We start from the raw sequence: 25,522 nt of genomic DNA, 5'->3' as shown, positions 1-25,522 counted from the left end.
GAGCACACAATGTCGCTAACAGACATTTGCAGAGCGGCGGGCTGGGCGACACCTAATACCTCTGCGTGATTTTACAATCTCTGGGTTGAGCCAGTTTGCCGTGTGTTGTCAGGTATGAGCAGGTAAACTGTAGGCAACTGGCTGGGTGAACCACTTGCACTCAACATCTTCCCCCTCCCTGAGATGAGAACCGGCAAACCCTGGACATGCTTTACTCTTCAGCACCCTGTGGCGGTACCAGGCGTGTGTGTGGTTTTCAGGGATGTTTATAACTATAAAAGAGTTCACCTCCGCCCACTTTGGGCTTCAAAAATGCTCTTCAGAAACCTACAGGTGACGTGACGGACACTATGTCCATATTTTTTTTTACAGTCTATGGTCTGGACACAACAGCAGATATGGAACATTTACTATTAAAGTCCAAAAATATCAGGTGTGCAATCTCAAAAAACATAACAATATGGAAGAAAATCTTGCACATTATGGGGAGGGAAGAAAACGAACAGGCCCCGATGAAGAGCTAACCTGCTAATGTTTTTGAATTGAACTGATTATTGACTCGTCCTCTGAGTGTCAGTCTGTTTAGTTTCTCAAAATATGCTGACTTTGCAGGATGTAAAAATAACCCTTTTTAAAGTCAATGAAGTGCAAATTATGTAACAAGAACATAATATTTTCTTTGGGGAATCTTTTTGGATAGGAATCGAAATACATAATGACTTTTAACATGACCTTCTAGGGCAGGAACATTGTCGTGTTTTACGGCTCACAGACGGGCACAGCTGAAGAGTTTTCCAATAGACTTGCCAAAGATGCTCATCGCTATGGCATGAAGGGGATGGCAGCGGACCCAGAGGAATATGAAATGGTAATGCATATGATGTCTCTGTCAGTGCTAGATTTATTCATTGCACTTCACAAACATTATTTCATCTGTGGGATGAAAATTGTCTTTATCTTCAACAAGCTCTTTTTTTTTTCCTTCCCCATTTGTGTTTGTGTACACACACTTTTATTCCCAGGGTGAGCTCTCTCGTCTGGCTGAGATTGAGAACTCTTTAGCGATCTTCTGCATGGCCACGTATGGAGAGGGCGACCCCACTGATAATGCTCAAGACTTCTATGATTGGCTACAGGAGGGCGATGCTGACCTCCATGGAGTTAAATACACAGTGAGTTCCTCATCACATCAATAGATTTTAGGAACAAAAACTCTCCTGTCAGGTTCAGTTTATCAGTTGAAAGCTCTGAGATTTTTAGCTTAAACGGTTGTCAAAGCACTTTGTTATTTATAAGCTTTTTAGACTTTAACAAAAAACTCCAAAAACACTGTGTTTCCACTACTTTAGGTACTTTCCAAAAAATGCTTATTTGAACAAACAGGACCCATGACACAGTGCAGCAGAGCAGAAGTGATTCTGGGGAATATGCTGTGTCATACTTCTACAAGCCAATGTCTCAGACGGCTTACTTCATGAATACTACACAGAAGTTGTGCAAAGTTCAGTGACTCAACATAATCACTGGTTTTAAAAAAAACCTGAGAAAAGATATTTGCCCACAGATTTAGCAGAAGTACAAACTACAAATATGACTGTGTAACTTCTGCATAAGTGGATTTAAAGGAATAGTTCCCCCAAAATGACATCAGTGTTATTAAATCACAAAAAAAAGATTTCGATCTGCGAATGCAAATGAAATCACATGCGTTTTTGACTATTTCCGTGTGTGGTTTCAATTCAAAAGGTTTTGGACCACATTAGCACTTGTATTAAGCGCTGGCTACTTGTGATGTTAATACCAGGTGTAATGAGTCATGAATGTAATGAATATACAGTATAGAACAATTAATATTTATCTATTTGTATAAATCATTTCTAAAACTTATTTTTAAGGTGTTTGCACTGGGCAATAAGACATATGAGCACTATAACGCCACGGGAAAGTATGTGGACAAGAGGCTAGCGGAGCTGGGAGCGCAGAGGATCTTTGACCTGGGAATGGGAGACGATGATGGAAAGTGAGTGACACATTTAAACACCTCTGTCTGATTATAGTGCTCAAAATGTGCCCGACCAAGATCAATGTGAGAAATCAATGAGACTCCAAAAGTGGATAGTATGAAAGTATTTCTACCCTGTTATTGTACTTTTCATGTGTTTTTACAGCATCAGAGTATTTTCAATTTGGGAAATGTTTTTCTTCTCTACATTATAAAAGAAAAAAATTCTTCCATCTTTTCCCACTACATTTAATGCCAAATACAATATTCTTTGTTATTTTGAAGTTGAGAAATAACTATTAGTGATAATAGTATGATTGTGAGTGTAGGGGAACCATGATCTATCCTGATCACAGATTTGCAGTAACACCAAACTCTTTAAAGGGTTAGTTCACCCAAAAATGTAAATTCTGTCAGTAGTCACTCAGCCTCATGTTGTTCCAACCCCGTAAGACTTTCATTCATCTTCGGAACACAAATTAAGATATTTTTGATTAAATCTGAGAGCTGGATCACTCCTTCATAGGCTTCTATGTAATCGATATCTGCCATCCCATTAGTAAAGACATCATTAAAATAGTCCAAGCGACTACAGTGGCTCAACTTTAAGTTTATCAAGCGACGAGAATACTTTTTGTGCGCTAAAAAACCCTAAAATAACGACTTTATTCAAGTATTCATTTTCTTCTGTGTGGGCCTCTGACGTGAGTTCACGAGAGCCACGACGCATGCGCGAGAACTATGGAGACTATGGAGGAGTGAGACAGCTCTCAGATTTAATCAAAAATATCTTAATTTGTGTTCCTAAGATGAACGAAAGTCTTACGGGGTTGGAACAACATGAGGGTGAGTAATTACTGACAAGATTTTCATTTTTGGATGAACTAACCCTTTAATCTACTAGAAATAATGATTTCCGAATAATGCAGAATAAATCAAATATAAAATGTTATTTGTCAGGTAAAAATGTATCATGCCAATTACACAATTAAACAAGCATGAGCATAATAGTACCCTTTTAAGTGGTTCATTTTAGGGTGGCAAAAAAAGGGCTTAACTTTTAAAAGGGAGGAGAGCATGCTTCCCGTTTCATTTCTTAAAAACCATGACCTAAATTATGCAAGCTAAAAGAAGATGCATTTAAATGTGGCTCCACGTGGCAACCTGATCCATGTAAACACGTGCCAAAATCGTGCCTACATGATTTGTACCATGTGTTTGTTTTTTTCTTGCACTGAATCATGGGCTGCCAAGAGCATAACACCATAGAGATTCAAGAGAGAATTAGAAACCAAACATTAACACTAGAAAGACGTGCCTGATGAGTCATCTCATTTCAAATAAATGATTATTGAGGTAAAGAACAAATGAATGTGTGGATGCCCCTGTTGCAAACCTGACAGAAAGTTTTCCTGAGAAGTTGTTCTGTGCATGTAAGCACTTATAAAGTGGTAAAGGTATGACATCAGAACCCGGAAGAATAATTCACAGCTGGTTCCTTCGAGATTTTCCAATGGGCGTTTTTCAATTTATGAATAAGGTCTATAGTAAACATAACTTGGTGTAAATTACACAAACCCGTATTGAAGACAGAAATTTTGTATGTTTCTAATAAGTAACTAACTAGATAACACAGTTTGGGGTGTGGATGTGTGCAGTGTACATTGTAGAACAAAATGTCAAAGTAACGTCAAGTTATATTTACCACAGACCTTATTTTACTCATAAATTAAAAAACTCGAAGGAACCAGCTGTGAATTAGTCTTCAGGTTCTGATGTCATACCTGTACCACTCTATTATCCACACAATTATAAGTGAATGAGACTCATTGTTGTTCACTGTCATATGATAAACAATTGTGGTACCGTGTTGGGTAAGTTCCTGATATATAAATTCCTATATATATATATATATATATATATATATATATATAACATCTGGGTCCTGATGCAAACCCATAGAACAGAAGATGTAAAAAAAATAAAAAAATAAAAACCTTTTCATAATGCATGTTTTTGTCATTGATTCTCTCTCAGTCTTGAGGAGGATTTTGTGTCGTGGAGAGAGCAGTTCTGGCCAGCTGTTTGTGAACACTTTGGAGTTGAAGCAACTGGTGAAGAATCCAGGTCTGAAACCTCAATGATCTTTCCATCTCTTCAGGAGCTTTTGCTCGTTTTTCCTTCTTTGTTAGCGGGTCACAGTGACCTGAGCTCAACATGCCCTTCTCTGCCTAATTAACAGGCCTTTTCAGACTAGAAAACACTGCTCCATAGACAAACTGAAGAATAGCTTGTCACAAAACTCTTGGCTTTGTGAAGTAACAGTTGCTGGGTTATACGCTGTCTCTCACCCACCCACCCTCTGTCTCTCTCAGCATCCGCCAGTATGAGCTGAAGGTACACAGCGATCTGAACATGAATAAGATCTACACTGGAGAGCTGGGACGCCTCAAGAGCTTTGAGAACCAGAAGCCGTGAGTAAAGCACTACTTTCTCATCCATCAGTCAGACAGAAGCTTTATCTTAGGCCACTCCCTCATGTTAAATATCTCTCTCACGTAACCTTGACGACAGAATACACACTCCTGCTGTGCTTAATTTGATCAGATGAAGTAATATTTGATACGACTTTATTTGCATATAATGTAGACTGTAATACAGTTTGAAAACCTTTTTTATTAAAGGACGATATTTGCCCCTTGTAATGGATTTTTTCAGGGGCGTGTCTCTAATGGCTTTTATTATGACATGTTTACTATGCATCCAAAAACCGCTGAATCAATCCATCAAAGTAAATTTGCGTTCTTCAATCATGGCTGTTAAAGGTCAAATTCAATCACTTGCGTCTCAGCAGGGATGTTGTAATGAAGAGGCAGCGGCATTGAGATCCATGTGCAGTATATTTATTATCAGCAGTAAACGCAGAACAAACAGGCTGGGTTCAAACACCAGCAAATGAGATATCCAAGGATGAACACAAATGTAGTCAAAAGGCAGGCAGAGTTACGAGTATCCAGGCAAACAAAGCAGAGTCGCAAAGGGTCGATACGGTGAGAACAGTCCAGGGTCAATAACGAGGAAACAATGGAAACAGGGAAACCGCTCAGAAATGTCAGCCAGGGCAGAACAAGACTTCGATTTTTTCGAAGTCCAATAATGGAGTGGAGAGAGACTGAATAAATAGTCCAAATAATGAGCGGCAGGTGTGCAGATAATCAGTGCCAGGCACGGGATCATGGGAAATGGAGTTTAAATGGATAATGTCAATATTCGGGAGAGGGAGCCCTCTGGTGGCGAGTAGGAGGAACCACAGAGGCTTGATTCGTGACGGATGTGATTCTTCCGGATTAATCTGGAGTTACGGTTATTTCGGCCAAAAATCCTGACCCACGTGAATCACGCAGATCAGTAATGAAAAAAAGGAGGTCAGGAATATTGGATATTTGTTATCAAATTGAAATTTCGATTCCCTGTTATTGATTCCTTTGTAAGCATTTCAATATGATTGAAAATAGCAGCCTAATATTCCTGCTGCCGTCTCTCTCTATAATAACACTAACCAAACAAAAAATATACTTGACTGAATAACTTTTCTAACTAATATTCGTAATGTATATTTTATTAATAAAGTGCAGTGTTATTTGATTAGTTTCTGAACCTGAATAACTGGATATCTTAAAACACTGTTTATTTCAATAGTATACTTGTTCACTTGTATTTATGTTGCGATTTGCTAATTTTTTATTTGTACTTTTTTTTCATTACTGAGTATTTACTTGTCTTTAATAATGCTTGAAATGTGTATTAGTTAGGCTAGTTGTTTTTGCTATGGTATTTTTAAACCACAGGCAAAAAGTCCTTGTGTTAGTGTATTTTACCTTATGATTTTTGTTCATGATATTCAGACTTTAAAGTAGTCTACTGTACACGTCAATCATCTTCTGCATGGATGATTGCTCAGTACTTTGAACAATGGTCTCATTCGCTAGGGTAGGGTCTTCACGCCGGGTCTTAAAGAAATGTCCTGCTTTTTTTCACTTGCACAATCACATCTGTGCTGAGACAGTGAATACAGATGTGTAATTGCTCCAGGCCACTGTAGTGTCTGCACTAACTCATAACTACATATTAATAATATTATATTATCATATTATAACAATCAAAATATTTCATAAGAATACTATAGATCAGGGGGAAACTAATGCACAAAAAGTGACATTTTTGCCACCTCATTTTTAAATGTCTGGTTTTGTGTCACTTGTGGTGCCATTTCTGCTCTGTGCCCTGTTTGATTTCTGACCCTCTAAAGTGTGATTGGTGTACTGTCTGTTATTCACTGTGTGTTCTCACAGGCCTTTCGATTCGAAGAACCCTTTCCTGGCACCAGTCACTGTGAACCGCAAGCTCAACAAGGGCGGAGAGAGACATCTGATGCACCTGGAGCTGGACATCACAGGCTCTAAAATCAGGTACTGTGTGTGATCTTACAGGATGTCCTATTCTAAAACAGCAGGAACAGAGCTAAACCTTTATGAACCAAACAACAGCCAGTGCATGGGCCGAAGGGGTGATGATGAAGAAGTGGCATTGATCGGTGTCTGTGCAGGCAGTCCTGAGCTGATCTATTCAGATCTAATATGTAATAAAGAGGAGCAAATACAAAACGAGTCGTTCTGGGAGCTTGGTCTCAATAAAAGAACTAACGTTTTTGAACTAATGAAAAAGTTTTGAGTTCTGAAACTTAAATTGTTTTCATAGCACAATCACCTCTTATGTGTCAAAAGATCAGGGAAAAATTGATTTCTTAGTTTATCACCCATTAAATACTAGTAATAATTAACTGTCCTGAATTAGTGTGTGTGTGTGTGTGTGTGTGTGTGTGTGTGTGTGTGTGTGTGTGTGTGTGTGTGTGTGTGTGTGTGTGTGTGTGTGTGTGTGTGTGTGTGTAATTTAATATACATTATAATGCATTTATTACAGAGAATAAAGGCATAGTTGCTTTTCCGTCCATTCTTCTTTGAATTACATTTTTCATCATTGACTTCTATACTCCAATGTTTCATCGAATTCATGATCAGATTGATGTATCTGTGCTGTTATTCGAATGAAATATTTCATTTGGAGATGAAATGGAGTATGAAATGGAGTATGAAATGGAGTATGAAATGGGGTATGAAATGGAGTATGCACACTTAAATGAGTCCAATGGATGTAAATCAATTGTAAGGCATTCCCTCTCTTGAATAATGTGTATCATCATAATCATATAATCAATAACACACTTTGTACCAGTTTAACACTAACATCTCATTCTGTGAGCTTCTATAAATGTAAATAAGAGCACTTTCCCCTTAATAGTCCAAATCATTTGTGATATCGTTGTTCTCAATAATGTGGGTTAATATCTAAAAAAAAAAAAAAAAATGGTTTCATGACCCTTTAAATGTGTAACCATGAATAGGTAAGCGGGTTGTTGACTTTAAATACTTTTGTGACGTTGACATGGTGATTTAACAACTCCATCAACTGTCCAAGTATTTATAATATATAATTATAAATGTGGTTATAAATAGATGTGATGCATTACAACGTGATAACATTTATAATGCATTATAAATCAATTATAAGTAATCAAATGCCATATAAATAAAATGTATTCACCATTAGCAAATAATTGTTATTTTTAAATGGACTAAATGGACCTTTGGTGTCATTTCTTTGAAAAGATAGTACAGAAAGTGCATTCGCTTGATAATCAGTGTGTACGAGGGTAACTAGCTTTCAAAATGTTGAATACAAATGATTCTTTTGTATTTCATTTTTAAATGGAGCCTTTTTATTAATGGCAAAATGAGTTTCAGTTAGTTTTAAACTGCTTACTGATTACTCCTTTAAAATGTTTGTGTAGATATGAATCAGGAGACCATGTTGCTGTGTATCCCATCAATGACACAGCCATAGTGAACAGGATTGGTGATATCCTTGGTGTGGACCTTGACACTGTTATCTCCCTCAACAACCTTGATGGTATGGCATTAACCTTTAAAAGTTCAACTTGAACAGTTCGTTCATGTCTGTCCAGTTGTCAACATAGCTGAAATATATGTGTGTGTATTTCTTTTCAGAGGAGTCCAATAAGAAGCACCCCTTCCCCTGCCCCACCACGTACCGCACCGCCCTGACTCACTATCTGGACATCACCAATACTCCACGCACAAACGTGCTTTATGAACTGGCACAATACGCCACTGACCCCAAAGATCAGGAGAACATGCGTAAAATGGCCTCCTCCTCACCCGAGGGCAAAGTAAGCATCGCTGTCACAAGAGTCAAAGTCACACCTTCAGCTAAATCAAATAAAATGCCTTACAGTTCACCAGACAATAAACATTCCACTCGCTTGCAAGCCATACTATAAATTGCACTCAGTTTTACGTCAGTCGTTTAGGAACATATTGTGGTAAAATGACAATAGTAGAGCTGTAGTGTTACCAGTAACAGTTCAGCTGTTGCAAAAGTGGTGCAAGCTTCACTAGCCATGTTTCCATCCACCTATTTTTATGCACATGTTGATATTGCATAAAAACACAGCTGATGAAAGCGGCAAATGCGGATAAATTCTAATAATTAATAACGTTTCCTGATAAGAAGAAATGCGCATAAACCAAATTTACCAAATAAATCCCTCTATGAGCAACAAAGACTTTTGGTCCCACTTTATATTAAGTGGCTTTAACTACTATGTACTAACATTGAAATTAATAATTAGATACAATGGACTTATTGTGTACATGCATGTTTTTACATTGCACTTATATTTTTTTAAATACCTGCATGTAATTACAGCTGTAATTCATTTATGTAATTGCATTTGTAACTACACTGTTGACATTTCCACCTTAACCCACCCTTAAACCACACCTGACCCTAACCTTACCCGTGTCACACCTCAATTGCAGCAATGTGTTTTACAATACAACATGAATACAATAAGTACATTGTACTTACATCTTAAAAATAAGTACATAATACTTAAAGCCACTTAATATAAAGTGGGACCAGGCTTTTAGTTGAGGACGTGATTGAGTAACTCATGGGGGCGTATTATGTAAGGGATAATGTAGAGCGAGGTGGTTGTTATAGTGAATACGACCCCGACAGTCTGGGGTCTTGAATCAGCCTGAAGGGGTTGTATTCGCTATAACAACCGGCTCGCCCTACATTATCCCGCTTATTACATGGCTACCCACCAAATAAATCAATAATTTGACACAAAATGTTTATTTAAAAAGGAGTTTATTGATTTAAAAACGATTGTATTATATTTTAAAGAAAATAGTCCGTTCCGTCTCTACGGTTATAATCCTGCGTCCATAGCAACGCTCTGTTTTTCATGGCAACGGTGTGTTATACTTCGCAACGGTCTGTTATCAAGAAATAACAGACTGCATTCTCCATTGGAATTCAACCAAGCCATGTAATATATACAGTATAATTAATGTTTAATGGCAAACATGACTAGCAGATAGGCTGTTGATTCATTAAGTGATAGATTATTGTTTTTTTCAGCGTACCGAAGACGCGTACTGTGTCTTGTTGGAGGCAAATGCAGGGTGGGCTAGATTGTAATTGTGATGTTGTCGTTGTGATATTGCAGGCTTTGTACCAGAGCTGGGTGCTGGACTCAAGTAGGAATATTTTGGCTATTCTTGAGGACTTGCCATCGTTGCGCCCTCCCATTGACCACCTCTGTGAGCTTCTGCCGCGACTGCAGGCCCGCTACTATTCCATCTCATCATCTTCCAAGGTCAGATATTTATACTTTTAACATTAACCTCATGGGACCCAGGAATAGACTTTTGTCTACTGTAGTGGACATCATTTTTTAGTGAATTTCTCTGACATCATACATGTCTCATGTCACAACCTGGGTGTCCTGTAAAGAGCACATTCAGGGCTTTTCAGAGACACCAAATGTTTGGAGGCTTCACCATGAAAACAACTTATCCTTGGTCTTTAAAAATGTCTGACATTTATTTAGTGATCAAATGTTGCACATGGATGGAAATATGATGATATATTGTAATTATAATTTAAATCGGATTACTTTTCAAATTGTATTTCATAAACCACATCTCAGGAAAATGTTATGGGGTTTCAAATCAAAAAATGACTTTCTGTTACAGAACAGGGCGTTGAATTCATACATGTCCACTGTAGAGGACCTCGAGACTTAAATTATGTTTATCAGGCATTTTGTGAGACACAACAAGTGAATATGGAAATAAATTATACATAAATATTCCTATGAAATATTAGATATTATTATTAAAATGTTGCTAATTATTACTCCAATTATTACACTTCTTTTTTCATTAAATGTTGCTCCAAGAACACATTAATGTGCAAATTAGATACAGTGTATAGATACATTGCATTGAATGGGAATATTAATTTATGGCCATTTTACCCACATATTGCATAAAGTAAAATGGTGTATCAATTCATTCCGTTATATCTTTCATAACATAGTTGAGAATTATAGTTATACAAATTTTGTTTAAAAAAAATCCTGAAACCCCCAAATTTATTGGTGATTTAAGAAAAAAAACCATTGTTTTTGCCTATACATATAATTTCATGTCATTTTATTTTTTAAACAACTTCGTCCTGGTGTCCCCTACAGAGGACATAGCATAACGAATGAGTAAAATATTTTTTGCCAAAAATGTTTTTTTACCATTTGTTTCTTATGCTCTAAACAATGTGATGACATGAAAAAAACCTAAATTCCCAAAACCTTTTTTTTCTGGGTCTCAGGAGGTTTAGATGGAATGTCATGCCTTTTGTATCTGTGTTTGCGTTAACATTTCTACAAATGGTAATATTTAACTCATGGGTTGCATTTCACTTGTTGAGCTGCTTTGATGATTCCAGCAAAGACTGCAAATGAAAACACTTCATAAAAAAAAAAAAAAAAAAAACTCTATATAAATTATTTTGCTCTTACTCGCAGATACTACTCGCTGTAGTATTGAGGCATACGGATATAAAATTCAATAAAAACTGGAAAAAATTAGGTTTTACAACTTTTGACTGGTGGGTATATTAAACATAATAATAAAATAATATATTATATTATTATGCCCTTGATGTTTTTTGGGCTGTACTAGAATAGGATCTCCTGCTTGAATGTTCAAACACATTATATTTATCATATTCTCCATTGTTGCAGCTCCTCTCTTCCCAGTCTGTCAGTAACGCTCTGTTTAGTTCCTGTCTCTATGAAGCCCCTCCTTCTGAAAAGCACACTGTGCTCCGATTGGTCGGCTGGAGCAGTGTGTTGTGATTGGTCAAGAGCTTCGAGTGTGTTTGGGAAATGTCCCGCCCCTTACCATAACCACCAGTTTCAACACACTACTAACTAACCTCAACCCCGCCCCTTTATTCTGCGTATGAATTATGTAAATGAGGAATATTGTGACGTGTTCGTTCCCGGAAGAAACTCAAGACTACAGTGGAGGCGTTTCAGGAGTTCAGAAACACTGACACTGATATAGAGAAGAACTCCCGCTGGAGGGACTTTGTGCTTTTAACTTTACAGAGCTTTTTCATGCTTAAAGAGCAACATTACTCACTAAAGAAAGATGAAAATGGAAAAAGGCATTTTATGATCCCTTTAAGCAGAATACCTTGCTCTAAGACTCTATGAATATCAAAATTACTACTTTTAAACATTAAATCAAGCTAGATGTTTTGTTAAATAAAAGTGAGTAGTGCTCACTTGTGTAAAATCCACCCCCACAATACTCTGTTTTTTTGCCAGAACTTAATGGTAATATTTGGGTTAATGGTATATCGTAACACCAGAGAAGACAACAGAAAGATTAGGGAACTCCCCATTTTTTTTTTACAGATAGGAAAACAGGAAACTGACGCTTATTCCTACCAATAGCATCTTTGTTGGCATAATCTGCTTTGGATTCAACTTTCAGAATATAACATATATATATATATAATTCTAAACAATCACTTCACATATGATATTAATATTTTATTTTGAGTGAATAAATAACAATATTTGGATGATTTTTTGATTATTTAGCAATTTTTGTTGTTCTTGAGGTTCATTTAAGTAAATAATCATACATTTGCAAAACCTGATTATTTTCCACCCTCACTCTGACCCTCTGTCAGAAACGATGCTGAAAGATTACATTTTTCTGGCGCCTTTACATTTATTCAGATAGTTTAATCAGAGGCCAAGAGGTTATTGGTTCTGCATCTCTCTCCTTGTCACGTCACTGCTCACTCGAACTACAGAACCGATAAGGGACATAAGTAAGGTAACATAAGCCCTGTTTACACCTGGTGTTAAGATGCGTTTTGTTCGATCAGATTACAAGTGGACGATGCAGGTGTAAACGGGGTCTAAAATATTTTGAGCTTGTCCACTTTCAACCACTTCCAGAGGTTGTTGAAAACGCATTAGACTGGATTGCTTTCGTAGTCTAAACGCTCATGTGGTCGAATGTGTTCAAACTGCCACAAAAGACCGTCTTCCCGCCGCCTACTGACCTGATGTCTAAACATTCTGAGAAGCGCTAGCCGGACGGATTCAATCTTTGTCGTCTGAAGACTCAAGTTTGGTTTTAAGATTAAAAATGTACCAAGCACAATGTTCTCTCTCGCTTCGTCTGGTCTTGTGGCTGTCAGAGGAGAAACTAAAGCTGATGCTCTCCGTATGTTTTTCCGTCATCTTCAAGAATCGTGCGTGTTCATATGTAAATCGCATAAGTGTGTTTCATCGATTAAATCGAAAGATTTGAAAAAAGCCATACATTGACCCGCCCACAGACCCTCCCCTTGAAGAAATCAGGACAGAAGTGGTTGAAAGTGGTAAAAGAGATGGATTAAAACACCAGGTTTAAACGGGAATGTGTCTCCCTCGTCCACTTGTGGATCACTGACCGCCTCCACAACAACACATCAACACCTATGGCCCTGTTTACACCTGCTGTTAAGATGCGTTTGGGTCGATCGGATCAGGGCCATAGGTGTCGATGTGTTGTTGTGGAGGCGGTCAGTCACAATGTGGAGGAAGTAGAAAATGAGCGGTTTTGGTGGCTTGTGTCGTGGAATAATGAAATCTTCTCCTCTTAGCAAGAAATCTCTCAAAGTCAAGAAGCTCCAGAGGATAAGAGATTACGCTTTATTGGTTCAGTCAACAAAGCCGAGATGACAGCTGATCATCTGACCATCTCATTCAAAATTCTCATTCTTATACAGATTCTTGCTACGTTTCTGTTTAACCTGTTCAATCAATCAGCATGTTTTGGGGTATTTTCCAAAGGCTTAGCCCATCCCCTTCGCTTGCCATAATTAATTATTAAATCCTCTGACTTTTTTTAATGGTGGTGTGCCACCAACTGGTCTATTTTTAAAGAGTGTTCATCAGAGAGCTTCTCATTACCATTGTGCTGTACCATTTGGTGACTGGTACAGGTTTGAACTGAACCAGAACTGTTTCTTATGTGTAATAAAAAGATACTAAACTTGCTCTCAACAAATGTAAAAAAATACCCCTTTAAAAATATTTTTTTTAACCAAAACACCGAATAGCAAAACAGAAATGAAAGTTTTCATTTAGCTGAAAACTAGCCGAAACAGAAAATACTATTTATTACATAATCAATTAATTGATGGAACTTATTTAATGATCAACAAACATTTAAATTGCACATAAGGCAGTGTTTATATCAACTTTTTATGTTTCTACTCCAATTCCTTCATTTTGTCGTTGAAATATAACCATAAAAAACCAGAGCAGAGTAGACCAATCACAACAGACTGAGCCATCTGACCAATCAGAGCACAGTAGACCCTCTGAAAGGAGGGGTTAAGAGAGACTGAATCTTCGAATGAACTGTTTTTGAGAAACTCTTTGAGAAATGAGGTGATGTGCAGTGTATATTAAGAGAGAAATATAGTGTGTGGTTTTTTTACCTTGGATTCATGTAAACTTCCAAAACAAAATCAGAAACCTTTAAAATACCATAATAGGGTCACTTTAAAATGAAATAACTGACTTTGTATGTTGTGTGTGCTTAAATGTTTCTTGCATGTGACAGGTTCACCCCAACAGCATCCACATCTGTGCTGTAGTGGTGGAGTATGAGACTAAGACTGGCCGTGTTATTAAAGGAGTGGCCACTAACTGGCTGAAGAACAAGATGCCCACCGACAACGGACACAAGGCTACAGTGCCCATGTACATCCGCAAATCCCAGTTCCGCCTGCCCTTCAAGGCCACAAACCCAGTCATAATGATCGGACCTGGTACTGGTATCGCACCCTTCATTGGCTTTATTCAGGAGCGAGGCTGGCTCAAAGAACAAGGTAGGAGTCGCGCAGGTCATGGACTTCTGCTGTTATGTGCTTATTACAATCAGAAGAGGCAAGGGAGGCGGAGACATTCTCCTAAATGTATTCAAAATCAACGCAACCACTGAAGTCATCGCATTTAACTTTTGTTCTAATTGATTTGCTTACTATGTGCATAAATCAGATGCATGATATAAAACATGTTGTTTCTATATGTTTCTGTTTTCCTTATTTTCCTTTCATACACAGTAGCCCAGGTGAGTTTTAAACACTGCACGAAAGTTCGCTACTAAAGTCACTGAGTTAAGAATAGTTCACTTAAAAAATCTGTCATCTTTTACATTTGAATTTACTCGCCCTCAAGTTGTTTCAAACCTGCGTGAACACAAAAGAAGATATTTTGAAGAATGTGGGTAACCAGACAGTTGATGGACTCCCAAAGTAGAAAAAAAAAGAAAATAGCATGCCAGTCAGTGGGGTCCATCACTGTCTGGTCACCGCCATTCTTCAAAATATCTTCTGTGTTCACGCAGGTTTGAAACAACTTGAGGGTGACTAAATGATAACAGAATTTCCATCTTTAAGTGAACTATTCCTTTAAGAGCAGTGGGTGATTTATTTTCTCGTCGTCTTGTGTTATGTGATTAACATCAGTGACACAGACGGCAGCTGTTGTACGAGTTTACCGAGTGCATCCAGGTTAATAACTGCATTACTCTCACAGTAATTTCACATCAGGACTTCTCTTGTATCTTGTAACTTCACTCTCAGAAATGTTTAGTTTTTCTGGTCAAGTTCTTGCATTTGTTCTTAAAATCAAAACAAACAAAAAAAGACTAATTTTAAGTTTGTCCCAGACGTTGATATAAAAACAAAATTTTTTTTTTTTTTTTTTTAAGGTACAGTACAGTCTAGGTGTGATATGAAGAGTTCCTGGCTCACGTCCTGATCTCACTCTTACTTTTCCTCGCTGTTCTTTAACTCTTATAGAAAGAGAGAAGCCCAAAAATAACAATAATAATATTAAAAAAGTGTTACCTGTTAAATATTTCATAATGCAGTATATCATCGTAATATTTCACATTTACCAGTTTCATTTACAATACCCGGAATAGAATTGCATTGGTAGCCATGATAGATTCATACATACTTGTTTAATAAATATATTTATGTGCATAAATATAACCATTTATTTTGTAGGGACATAGTATATTTTTTATGTACTTTTGTTTACACTTTTTTTAAAGGTGTCATTGTCACAGTGTAATTATATATTTAAGTACTGAGTAATATTAATGAACTACATGTACTTACTATAGGGTTAGGGTAGGATTAGGATTTAGTTGAGGGTTAGTTGCATGTAATTATGCATAATTTACTGTTATTACTATGGTAAGTACATGTAACATATGTAACAAGGACACTGTAAAATAAAGTGTTACCGTACTTTTTATAGTTGTGTATCATTGGGGCCAGTGTTTGGGTATGCATTACAATAATGCATTACTTCCTAAAAAAGTAACTAGTTTTCTTACTTAGTTATTTGTTTGGAAAGTAATGTGATGTTTATATATTTGTCAGCAGCAAAGAAATTGGTTAATAAAGTGAGATCATAATACATAAAGTATATTTGTGTAATTTAACATTTGATTATTTAACATACTGATATGCAAACCTGCAAATTGAATGTTTTTATTAATTTTAAGGAATCCTGAATCTGTTTTTGTGCAAGTGAGACGAGTTCACGTGAGCCTGTTCACATTTAGTCTAGATCTACAATAACCATCATGTTTACACAACATCTCTGCACTTACTCCTGATTTCTCTCCACATGGGGACAGGAGAGCTGGCAGTCACATTTTAAAGTAATATTTTACATTACTTGTTACTTGAAAAAAGTAATCAGATTGTGTAACTGGCACTACTTGTAATGTACACTACAACACACTACCCCAACACTATTAGGATCTGCATTACCCACTACACTAGAATCCAAAACAGTGGGAAGTTATGTGCAAATCCCTACTTTTGTAACCCTCATGCAATCAATATCTTGATTTCTCATTTGTAGGTAAGGAAGTTGGAGAGACGGAGCTGTACTTTGGCTGTCGTCACAAGAACGAGGACTTTCTGTACCAAGAGGAGCTCGAGGAGTTTGAGAAGACTGGCGTTCTGACGGCACTCAATGTAGCTTTTTCCAGAGACCAGGCACAGAAGGTACGGGAACACACACACACACACACCTCGACAGTTATTTTGTCCCACTATCAAATATGTCTCCCTAAAAAACTTTGGTAACATTATTTTTGTAATTGAGAGCCAAAATAGAAAAAAGAATCCACACTTCCTCTCTGAACCCATCTTATATTTAATCAAAAACCGTAAAAGTCATGGCATTAATACATCTATGAATGAATCACAGGAAAAGGGAGAGCTGTTCTAATACTTTGTAAATACTAATACTTTATTTGTATTTACACCCAGGTGTATGTACAACATCTCCTGAAGAACAACAAGGAGACTCTTTGGAAACTAATCCACACAGAAAATGCCCACATCTACATCTGTGGGTGCGTACATTTCACAACTAGTCCGAGAAATCATGAGACAGAGGCATCCCTGAATCTATTCTAATGTTGCCCGTGATTTCCTCCCGCAGAGACGCCCGAAACATGGCTCGGGACGTGCAGAACGCCTTCTACGAGATCGCAGAGGAGCTGGGAGGAATGAGCCGCGCTCAAGCTGTAGATTACGTCAAGAAACTGATGACTAAAGGACGCTATTCACAGGACGTCTGGAGTTAAAGGACCCGCAACATTCCGGATTTTTAGAAGGAAGAGTTTATATGTGTTTGCTATTATCATTCTGACATGTTTGTCTAAGAGAAGAAAACACTGACACACATTCCCTCATTCTGAAGTGAATGATAAAAAAAAAAATAAAAAAAAATTTATTAAAAAATATAAAAGACTGCGTAGAATCACGATTTTAACATAGTAATCAAACATGTTATGCATGGAACTTCATAATCAAATACGTTGTATGGGTTGTGCATGAAGAAACTTTAACTCACTGAAAAACGGTTCTTCATGGAGTATGAGATTTGGACTGATAATTGATGATTTTCTTGTTCATTTCTGAAATATTTTGGAAACCTTCAGAGGTCATAAACAGTGCAAACATGCAGTTGTACTGTGGAGGTGGATCACACTTATTTTTTTATAGTTCTCTAAAGCATTTCAATGTCTTTATTTTTTGTCCCACCTTTTTTTTCTTTTTTTTATGGCTGAATATAAATGTAACCATTTGAAACTGGATGACCCTCACAGATTTAATGAATCCTTTAGGTGCCAGAAATGCTCAACCCTGTTCTTTTCTCATAATGTCACTGCACTAGACGTAACAGACTTACTCATTGTATCTCTAAGAGTGTGTGTATATAATGCTGAGACACAGACAAGGGAACACATGCTGGTCTGAAGAACTGATTTGTCAAGCTCTTGTGCCTTATTTACTGTGTAGTTTGCATTAGTGGACCTTGAAGACCAGTATTGCTGCTGAAAACTTTACTATTTTGGGAGATGACCGAATTCTAGAAGTAGAAGTAGTAGTTGTTTTTTGGCCAGGAGCTCATCAAGTTTTATATGCAACTATTGTTTCCAGTACATTACAACTTTCTAGGCATTTCTTTGTAATGATTAAACTTCAATTTAACATCACCTTTGTCCTTAACCCATTTTTGTTCACTTTCACCTGTCTGATTTGAAGGACAGTTTTGTTGTCTATAATCTTAAGAGGTAGATTGCCTATTATAAAGGTGAAAAGTTTGTACACCTACTTATTCATTACTATTTTACACATTTTAGAATATTATTAAAAGTCGTCAACACTAACATCTGTGGAAGTGGGAAGTATGGAGTGAAGAAAAATGCTCATCACGGCAAAAATGTATTTGATTGTTACCACTGTTGTCTCGCATGCTGAAAGTTGTGTGACACAATTAAAGTCACTTGAATGATCAAGTCACGAGGAGGATTATATCAACTCCATTAATAGTGTGATGTTTCACCACAGAATGATGATTTTGATAACATTACATTGTCAAATTTGGATTACTAAATAATGTCGTTTGAAGATAGATCACTTTTTAAAAAGCAACCTATTATTTATCTTCCTTTTAAAACACAAATAAAAATTCTTCAAACACCATTACGCTTTACAGTGCAGGATTAAAACTGAAACATTCACAGATGCATTAGAGTTAAACCTCTGTTAATTCTCAATAAAAACTTCTGTAGAAGTCTGACAGAAATAAAGTCAGTCTGGTTAGTAATAAGTGAAGCTGGTAATGCTGTTTGTGGAGTTGTTTAATCCTCCTCTGCTGAGATCTTGTGAGATTTAATGTCTTCTTTTCTCTTCAGTTGATTTCATCTAAGGCTGTGTCTGAAGTCAGTTGTAGTTCTTGTGTTTCTGCTCGTCGAGACTTGAAAGTTAGATGAATGTGAATGTGTTCAGTTGAGTGTGCTCAGAGCTATACGCACACTACGCAAGCTGCGTAGGGCCCCGCAAATTACTCAAGGCCCCGCCTCCCCCTCGTGTCAAAGCGCGTCAATCAAAGATTACAACATCGTTGAGACGTGAGAAAATGAAGCGGAACTATCCTTCTGGTCACGAAGAAAGAGGAAAAAACACTATGCGAGTGAATTGTGGGAACAGCAATCAGGTAGACTGAGTTTGCTTGTTTATAAACTGCAGCTGGGAAAAGATAACCGCGTCGCACGTTAACATGCGTTCATATGCGCGTTCACGAAATGAAACGCGCACTTTCCAAAATAAACTACAATAGCGGGATGACAATCCTCATTGTAGGCGTAGGCACACATACTTTTAAAACAAGACAATGATCATCTACTCTCCAAGTCAAGGTTAAGTTACAACTCTGCCATGCCAGATGGAAAACAATGTATTGGCTTTATAGTCTATATTGCAATTAAGATGCTGATTGACTGGACATACTGGTCAATATGGATGCACATCCCTCAGTAAATAATAACCTTCAAGTATTAAGTATTGCTGTTATCATTTAAAACACAGTGACATGCTGTGGCAATTTTAGCTACTTTTATTCATTCACAGCACAGGATGCATTTGTGATTTCAAGAATTCAATTTGTTCTATTTGAAGTGTGAATACTTAATATTTTACTAGTAACACTGTCTATTTCTGATATCAGGAATTACCTTTATTATATTACCTTTATAATATTATTACTCAGCAAGTAAACAAAAGCGTAAATATCTACGTAATAAAATACAAATTCTGATATTGGGGTTCCAATCATGCACTGAACCTTGATTAATTAACAAGGTTAATTCTTCACTGTTTTCCAGCTGTATTTACAGTTTTATCTTTGCTTTTGTTGTCAGGATTAGTAACTTGCCATTTTGTGACATTTGGAGTTCATTTTCTATCAAATGTTATTGGCATTGTGAATTGTCTACAAGTATTGAGGTCTCTGCATTCACATTATGCTTAACATCTGACATGTAGATATGGTGTCTCGCAAAAATATCTGTAGTATAAAGTACATGGATTTCCCAAGTAAAGCACATACCATAAATGTGTGGTATAATTTAATATTATATTGTTTGAGTGAAATGTAATGCAAAGGAAATTTCAACTAAATTGATACTACCCAACCTTTTACTAGCCAAGTTAAAATACTTTCACCTAACTTAGTTAAGTAACGTATACTTAATTCCATATGTGAAATTAACTTAAAAAATATGCGTGTGAAATAAAAAAAAAGAAGTAAATTTTACTTATTGTTTATTTAGTGTGAGTCAGGTAGGAGGGCCCCTTATTTTTTTTTTTGCTTAGGGCCCCAGGGAGGTCAGGATCGGCTCTGAGTGTGCTTAGTACAGTAGAGGTGGTTTAATTAACGAGAATTAATATCACATATGATGGGAGAGCAAAAACGCAACAATGTCCTAGATCCAACCAGTGGTTTCGCGGACAGTGGAATTCTGGGATGAAACTTAGTGCTACGGACTCAGGGGAGCCAGCTGAGTGCTGATAAACGGGTTTCATCAAAATATTTCCAAAGCTAAGCTTAAAAACCACCGTGTCCACGAAACCACTATTTTCCAGCCAAATAATGGTTTCGCAGACACTGCATTTTTATGCAAATTAAGCACTGAAATGACTTGAAGGTTAGATGAATGTGTTCAGTTCAATGTACAGTAGAGTAGAGTAGAGGTGGTTTAATCAACAAGATTGAAAAAAAATAATCCACATTCTTCAGTCACCATCCACAATCTCTGGTCTCATCATGAACGAGGGTTAGGAAACACTTAGAAAGCGGCTATGGCCCTCAAACTCTGGGGCCCGACTCAACTCTCCCACGACCTTCCGTCTCCTTACGGTCTAAACCTTAGCGTTCCGTTTTTTTTTACCTTTTGACCCCTGTCAGTGTGTGACATTTTTTAATGGGGCCTCATTCGCTTAAATAATGAAAACGTGTATTAAACCACCTCTAATGTAATAAGCACACTCAACTGTACACGATCCACTTATTTTCCAGTAATTTCAGTGGTAAAAAAATAAAAAAAGGACCTGGAAGCTAAAAACAATTAAATGAATACAAATTAATACGTTTCTGTTCCTTTGTCATATTTATTGAAAATCAGACACCAAATATCAAAACTAGATACTGTAAACCTAAAGTAATATTGACAAACTATATATCACTTGAAAGCTTAGACTAAGAAATAATAGTTTTAAATGTAAAACGCCAACATTTTTGCTGTGACCTTATGTGACCTGTAAAATGCAAAACACGTGTTTTTCACCCTTTTTCGGCCTTTCGACCCCTGAGCAACAGGTCCACCAAACTTTTCAGCCCACTCCAGGGGGCCGTGATGAGACGGAAAATGGCGCCCCCTAGTAGGTTGGCCCTTTCGAAGTGGTTAGGGTTAGACATTAAGTTATGTCCTAATCCACTGCATTTTTATGCAAAATTAAGCACTGAAATTACTTGAAAGTTAGTGGAACGTGTCCGGTTGAGTGTACTAAAAAAAAACAAAAAAGACAAGAACACAATGGACAAACACCCAACTTCAAATTTTTAAAAACAACAGAGAAAAAAAAAGACAGACTGACAAAAATCAAAAGAAACACTCCCAGGTGTCGGTGAAACTGGGGAAGAGCTCTCATTTGAAAAACAAACTATCAATTTAGTGGACCACTTATCGAGTAACTGCAGCACTATTAGGATTGTGATGATAAACGGATTCATACTCATAAGGGCCTCCAGGTCGCGGCTCCACAGCGCTGTGGCCTCCGCCCCAACTTCCGACAGCTCCTCCAACAACGGAAACAGCTTGTCTGATCAAATTTTGTAAAAAAAATTTTAGCTGTTAATAATAAATTTTAGTTACTATTAGGATTGTGATGATATACGGATTCATACCAATTATGTCCTGCAATTGGTCTGCCTCCAGCCCGACTGGTGAGGCGAGCACATGAGGTGGCAGGGCCCACACCTGAGCCGGTCGGTCTTCCGCCTGAGGCTCCTGGGACCCAGCCTCAGGTGGGGCCTCGGCCTGGGAGAAGTCATCATGACAAATCAACAGTGAAAAAAGCTTGGGAATTAAGGATGAGTTTTGTAGGGGAGACCGGGGACAGTTGCAACAGGGGATGGTTGCAATATGTCATTTTTCTCCAATCAGAAACAAGCTAGAGTGATGACACTCATACTGCACATGCACAGTTAGACCCTCCACCCACCAAGAAGACAGTAGACATATTCAACATCTGCTGCTGCATTTATTGAACAAAACTTGTTTTGGAGGTATGAAAGTAAATTTTTTCATGAGATATTTTTTTGTCATACTGTCCTGAAATTTTGTATGAATTAATCAAAACTTACTTCGTTTGAATTATTGTTTTGTTGACTTCTAAGTGACATGGTTAGCATGTGTCAAAGTCAGTGTGTCTAGCAGGCATATGATGTTCTGTCATGGCTGATAGGGTCGGGGACGGTTGCAACATGTTATAAATTGCATGTTTAATAAAGGTTTGTTGCATTGCAAATTGTTCAATTCTTCCTGTCTGACACTGAAATATGGAGAGATTGAATAGCATCTGTAACTCCTGCACATTGAATCTATGTAGGCCTATGTTCTACACATAAACAAACAAAACTCAATAACTGTTATTTGATAAATATGACTAAATAAATAAATAATAGGCTACAATAATATTACTGAAATAAATAATACTATAATATTATAGTAGGCCTAAAACAGTTAATATTTTCAGAATTCTTTGCTCAATGAGACAAAAAGCTTAAGTTAATTAATGAAATTTAAGGTATTTTTAACATGTTGCAACCGTCCCTGGGTTGTGTTGCAACCGTCCCCTGGGTCGGGGTCAGTTGCAACATCTGACTTCTTCCATTCAAATAAATACTGTGAACGATATGTCATATATAATCATCTTTAAATGGTATGGGTAATTAGCAGACAGATGCAAGTTTAATATATACAAATTTGGTTGGTCTAGCTCAAATAGTCTCTGAGTAATTGAGAGAAATGCAAAAAGTGTTGCAACTGTCCCCGGTCTCCCCTACTATGAAAACTACCCATCATGCATTGCAGCATGAAGCTTTTTTTTTTTATATATTGTCACCATTGTTGTGAATCATATGCAAAATCTTGATGTCTGTGTGTTTACATGATACACTTGTTCAAAACATCATGTGCACATGCTTTTTATACACCTTCAACTAAGTGATAATTTTAATGCTTTTGGAACCAATATTGCAGTTCCACAAGGTTGATGATTATGAATGCCAAAGTATCTGACAATATTAGATGCTTTTTTTTGTGATGATTTCATTATCATCATCAATAAGCTGAAAAACAGCTGATCTTACTTATTGTTGGCTTTTTCTGCCTCAACAATTGTGTTTTACAAACACACAGTTAAAACAGTCAAATAAAAGTTAAAGTAAAAACGACGGGGACCAAGAGCCCAACTAAAGCAAACACTGATCACCAAAATGGTGACACTTCAAATTAAACAAATATCAACATCTAAACCTCTGTTAATTCTCACTAAGATCATCTGACAGCAATAGTCAAAGTAATTATGTATAAATGAGACCATAAATGATGCTGAAAATATGTCCACAATGGCCACATCTGAACTAGTTTTAACCTTGTACGAAGGTTCGATGAACGTCTAGATATCGGACGTGCAGAACACGTCAAAAAAAGACGTCATAAAAACGTTCATTCTGGCTCCTCAGTGGTCGTCTTTTCAACGTCCGAATTTTGAGACACAGACGTTGAAAAGACATATTTTGGACATCATTTTGCAGCAGAATCACTGAAGGACAAAACCGTAATGTTAAAACCGTAATTTTAAGTCACCATTATGGGGATTAGTGTGTGCTTTAGTTGGGCTCTTTACCCTTAAACCATTAACTTTAGATTTTGTTTGGCTGCTGTACCTGAGTTATAACAGCCAGATGAACAAATAGAAAAGGTAATCTGATGGTGTTGGTTGTGATTTAAAATGATCATTATTTCACAATCATTTGACCTGAATCATTGAATTCATATAGAGCCCAATTAGGTTTACTTTATTAATTATAGCAGCACTGGCCTTGTACAGCATCATATATTTAGCCTTTTCAATGAAATCCAAATGATCAAATCAATAAAAAAAACTTCAACAGTTTCTTTTTATGTTGGCACACACAGACATCAAGAATTATCGTATATGAATCTCAGCATTGGTGACAAACAGATCATCTCTGATCATAAGCTCATTATTTATTCATGCAGCAATGCATGATGGGAGCCATGAATTAGTTTTGATAGGTGGCACCCAGAATGCACTGCAAAATGCTTTATAATTGTCACCATTGTTGAGATTCACAGGCTGATTCATGAAAAACTTAGTAAATTCAACTCAAAATAGTTTAGCTAAAATTATTAATATAATTAATCTGAAATTACTTATAAAATATAAGTGCAACCAATTTACAAAATATAAGTACACTCAACTTAAAACATATATATGGATTTAGATAAAAAGATTTCGTGCAACCCCTTGACATAATAAAATTAAGTAAAGTCAACATAAAAAAAATGTCAGTGTATTCGTTAAATCAACAATAAACAGACAGCTGTTTCATACACTGACACGGTTGTGTTTGACCCGTTGTTTTAAATCATTTTAACACTGACTTACCGTCAAGTAAGGTTCTCTGACTGACTGAATCTCTTATCGCAGTGTGAACACATGTAAGGTTTCTCTCCAGTGTGGATCCTCTCGTGTGTTTTCAGGTTCTCTGACTCAGTGGTTCCCAACCCTGCTCCTGGAGGACCCCCCCCCCCCCAACACTGCACGTTTTCTTTGTCTCCCTAATCAAACACACCTGATTCAACTCATCAGCTCATTATCACATGGGTTAATGAGCTGATGAGTTGAATCAGGTGTGTTTGATTAGGGAGACAAAGAAAACGTGCAGTGTTGGGGGTCCTCCAGGACAGGTTTGGGAACCATCTCTTATCGCAGTGTGAACACATGTAAGGTTTCTCTCCAGTGTGGATTCTCTGGTGCTGTTTCAAATCTGCAGCTCTAATAAAAGGCTTCCCACACTCAAAGCACACATAAGCTTTTTCACCAGTATGTATTTTCTGATGAACTTTTAAATCCTGCAGATGTGAAAAACTCTTTCCACACAAAGAACATGAATGTGGTTTCTCCTGTGAATGAACTGTCATGTGTTTCTTCAGGTCTGAAGCCCTCAAAAACATTTTACCACACTGATCACATGTGAACGGTTTCTCTCCAGTGTGGATCCTCGTGAAACTCTTTCCACACTAATGGCAGGTGACAGCATTTGGCTAATGGCAGCATTAATGACACTAATGGCAGCATTTCTTGTTTGTTCTTTTCAGTGAAGAAATACTGTAATGTTTCTCCTCCTCTTCACTCTCCTCATTCTCCAGCATCACATCTGAAATGATAGTTAAAAGTCCCATGTTTCTGTAGCATATATTAGATCAACTGCACAATTATCTAAAATAATATTAACATTTTAAAACTACACAACAGTGC

At 37.0% G+C, this 25,522-nt stretch overlaps 1 protein-coding gene across 1 annotated transcript in view; it reads left to right on the top strand.

Annotated features, from left to right (window-relative positions):
• Positions 1 to 18,105, top strand: part of porb (P450 (cytochrome) oxidoreductase b) — a 39,621-nt gene extending 21,516 nt beyond the window's left edge. The window contains exons 4-16 of the mRNA XM_082180641.1: positions 740 to 868; positions 1,023 to 1,172; positions 1,896 to 2,020; positions 4,040 to 4,129; positions 4,378 to 4,476; positions 6,355 to 6,471; positions 7,911 to 8,029; positions 8,128 to 8,309; positions 9,660 to 9,809; positions 14,134 to 14,401; positions 16,458 to 16,603; positions 16,871 to 16,956; positions 17,046 to 18,105. Coding sequence (XP_082036767.1) covers positions 740 to 868; positions 1,023 to 1,172; positions 1,896 to 2,020; positions 4,040 to 4,129; positions 4,378 to 4,476; positions 6,355 to 6,471; positions 7,911 to 8,029; positions 8,128 to 8,309; positions 9,660 to 9,809; positions 14,134 to 14,401; positions 16,458 to 16,603; positions 16,871 to 16,956; positions 17,046 to 17,190 — 1,806 coding nt within the window. The 3' untranslated portion in view covers positions 17,191 to 18,105. The remainder of the gene's footprint in view (positions 1 to 739; positions 869 to 1,022; positions 1,173 to 1,895; positions 2,021 to 4,039; positions 4,130 to 4,377; positions 4,477 to 6,354; positions 6,472 to 7,910; positions 8,030 to 8,127; positions 8,310 to 9,659; positions 9,810 to 14,133; positions 14,402 to 16,457; positions 16,604 to 16,870; positions 16,957 to 17,045) is intronic.
• Positions 18,106 to 25,522: the final 7,417 nt, after the last annotated feature.

The sequence above is a fragment of the Leuciscus leuciscus genome, assembly GCF_965113295.1.
Source record: "Leuciscus leuciscus genome assembly, chromosome: 9".
Lineage (NCBI taxonomy): Eukaryota > Metazoa > Chordata > Actinopteri > Cypriniformes > Leuciscidae > Leuciscus > Leuciscus leuciscus.
Note: the sequence above shows the minus strand (reverse complement) of the source record. Positions and strands in the feature narration are given on the sequence as shown.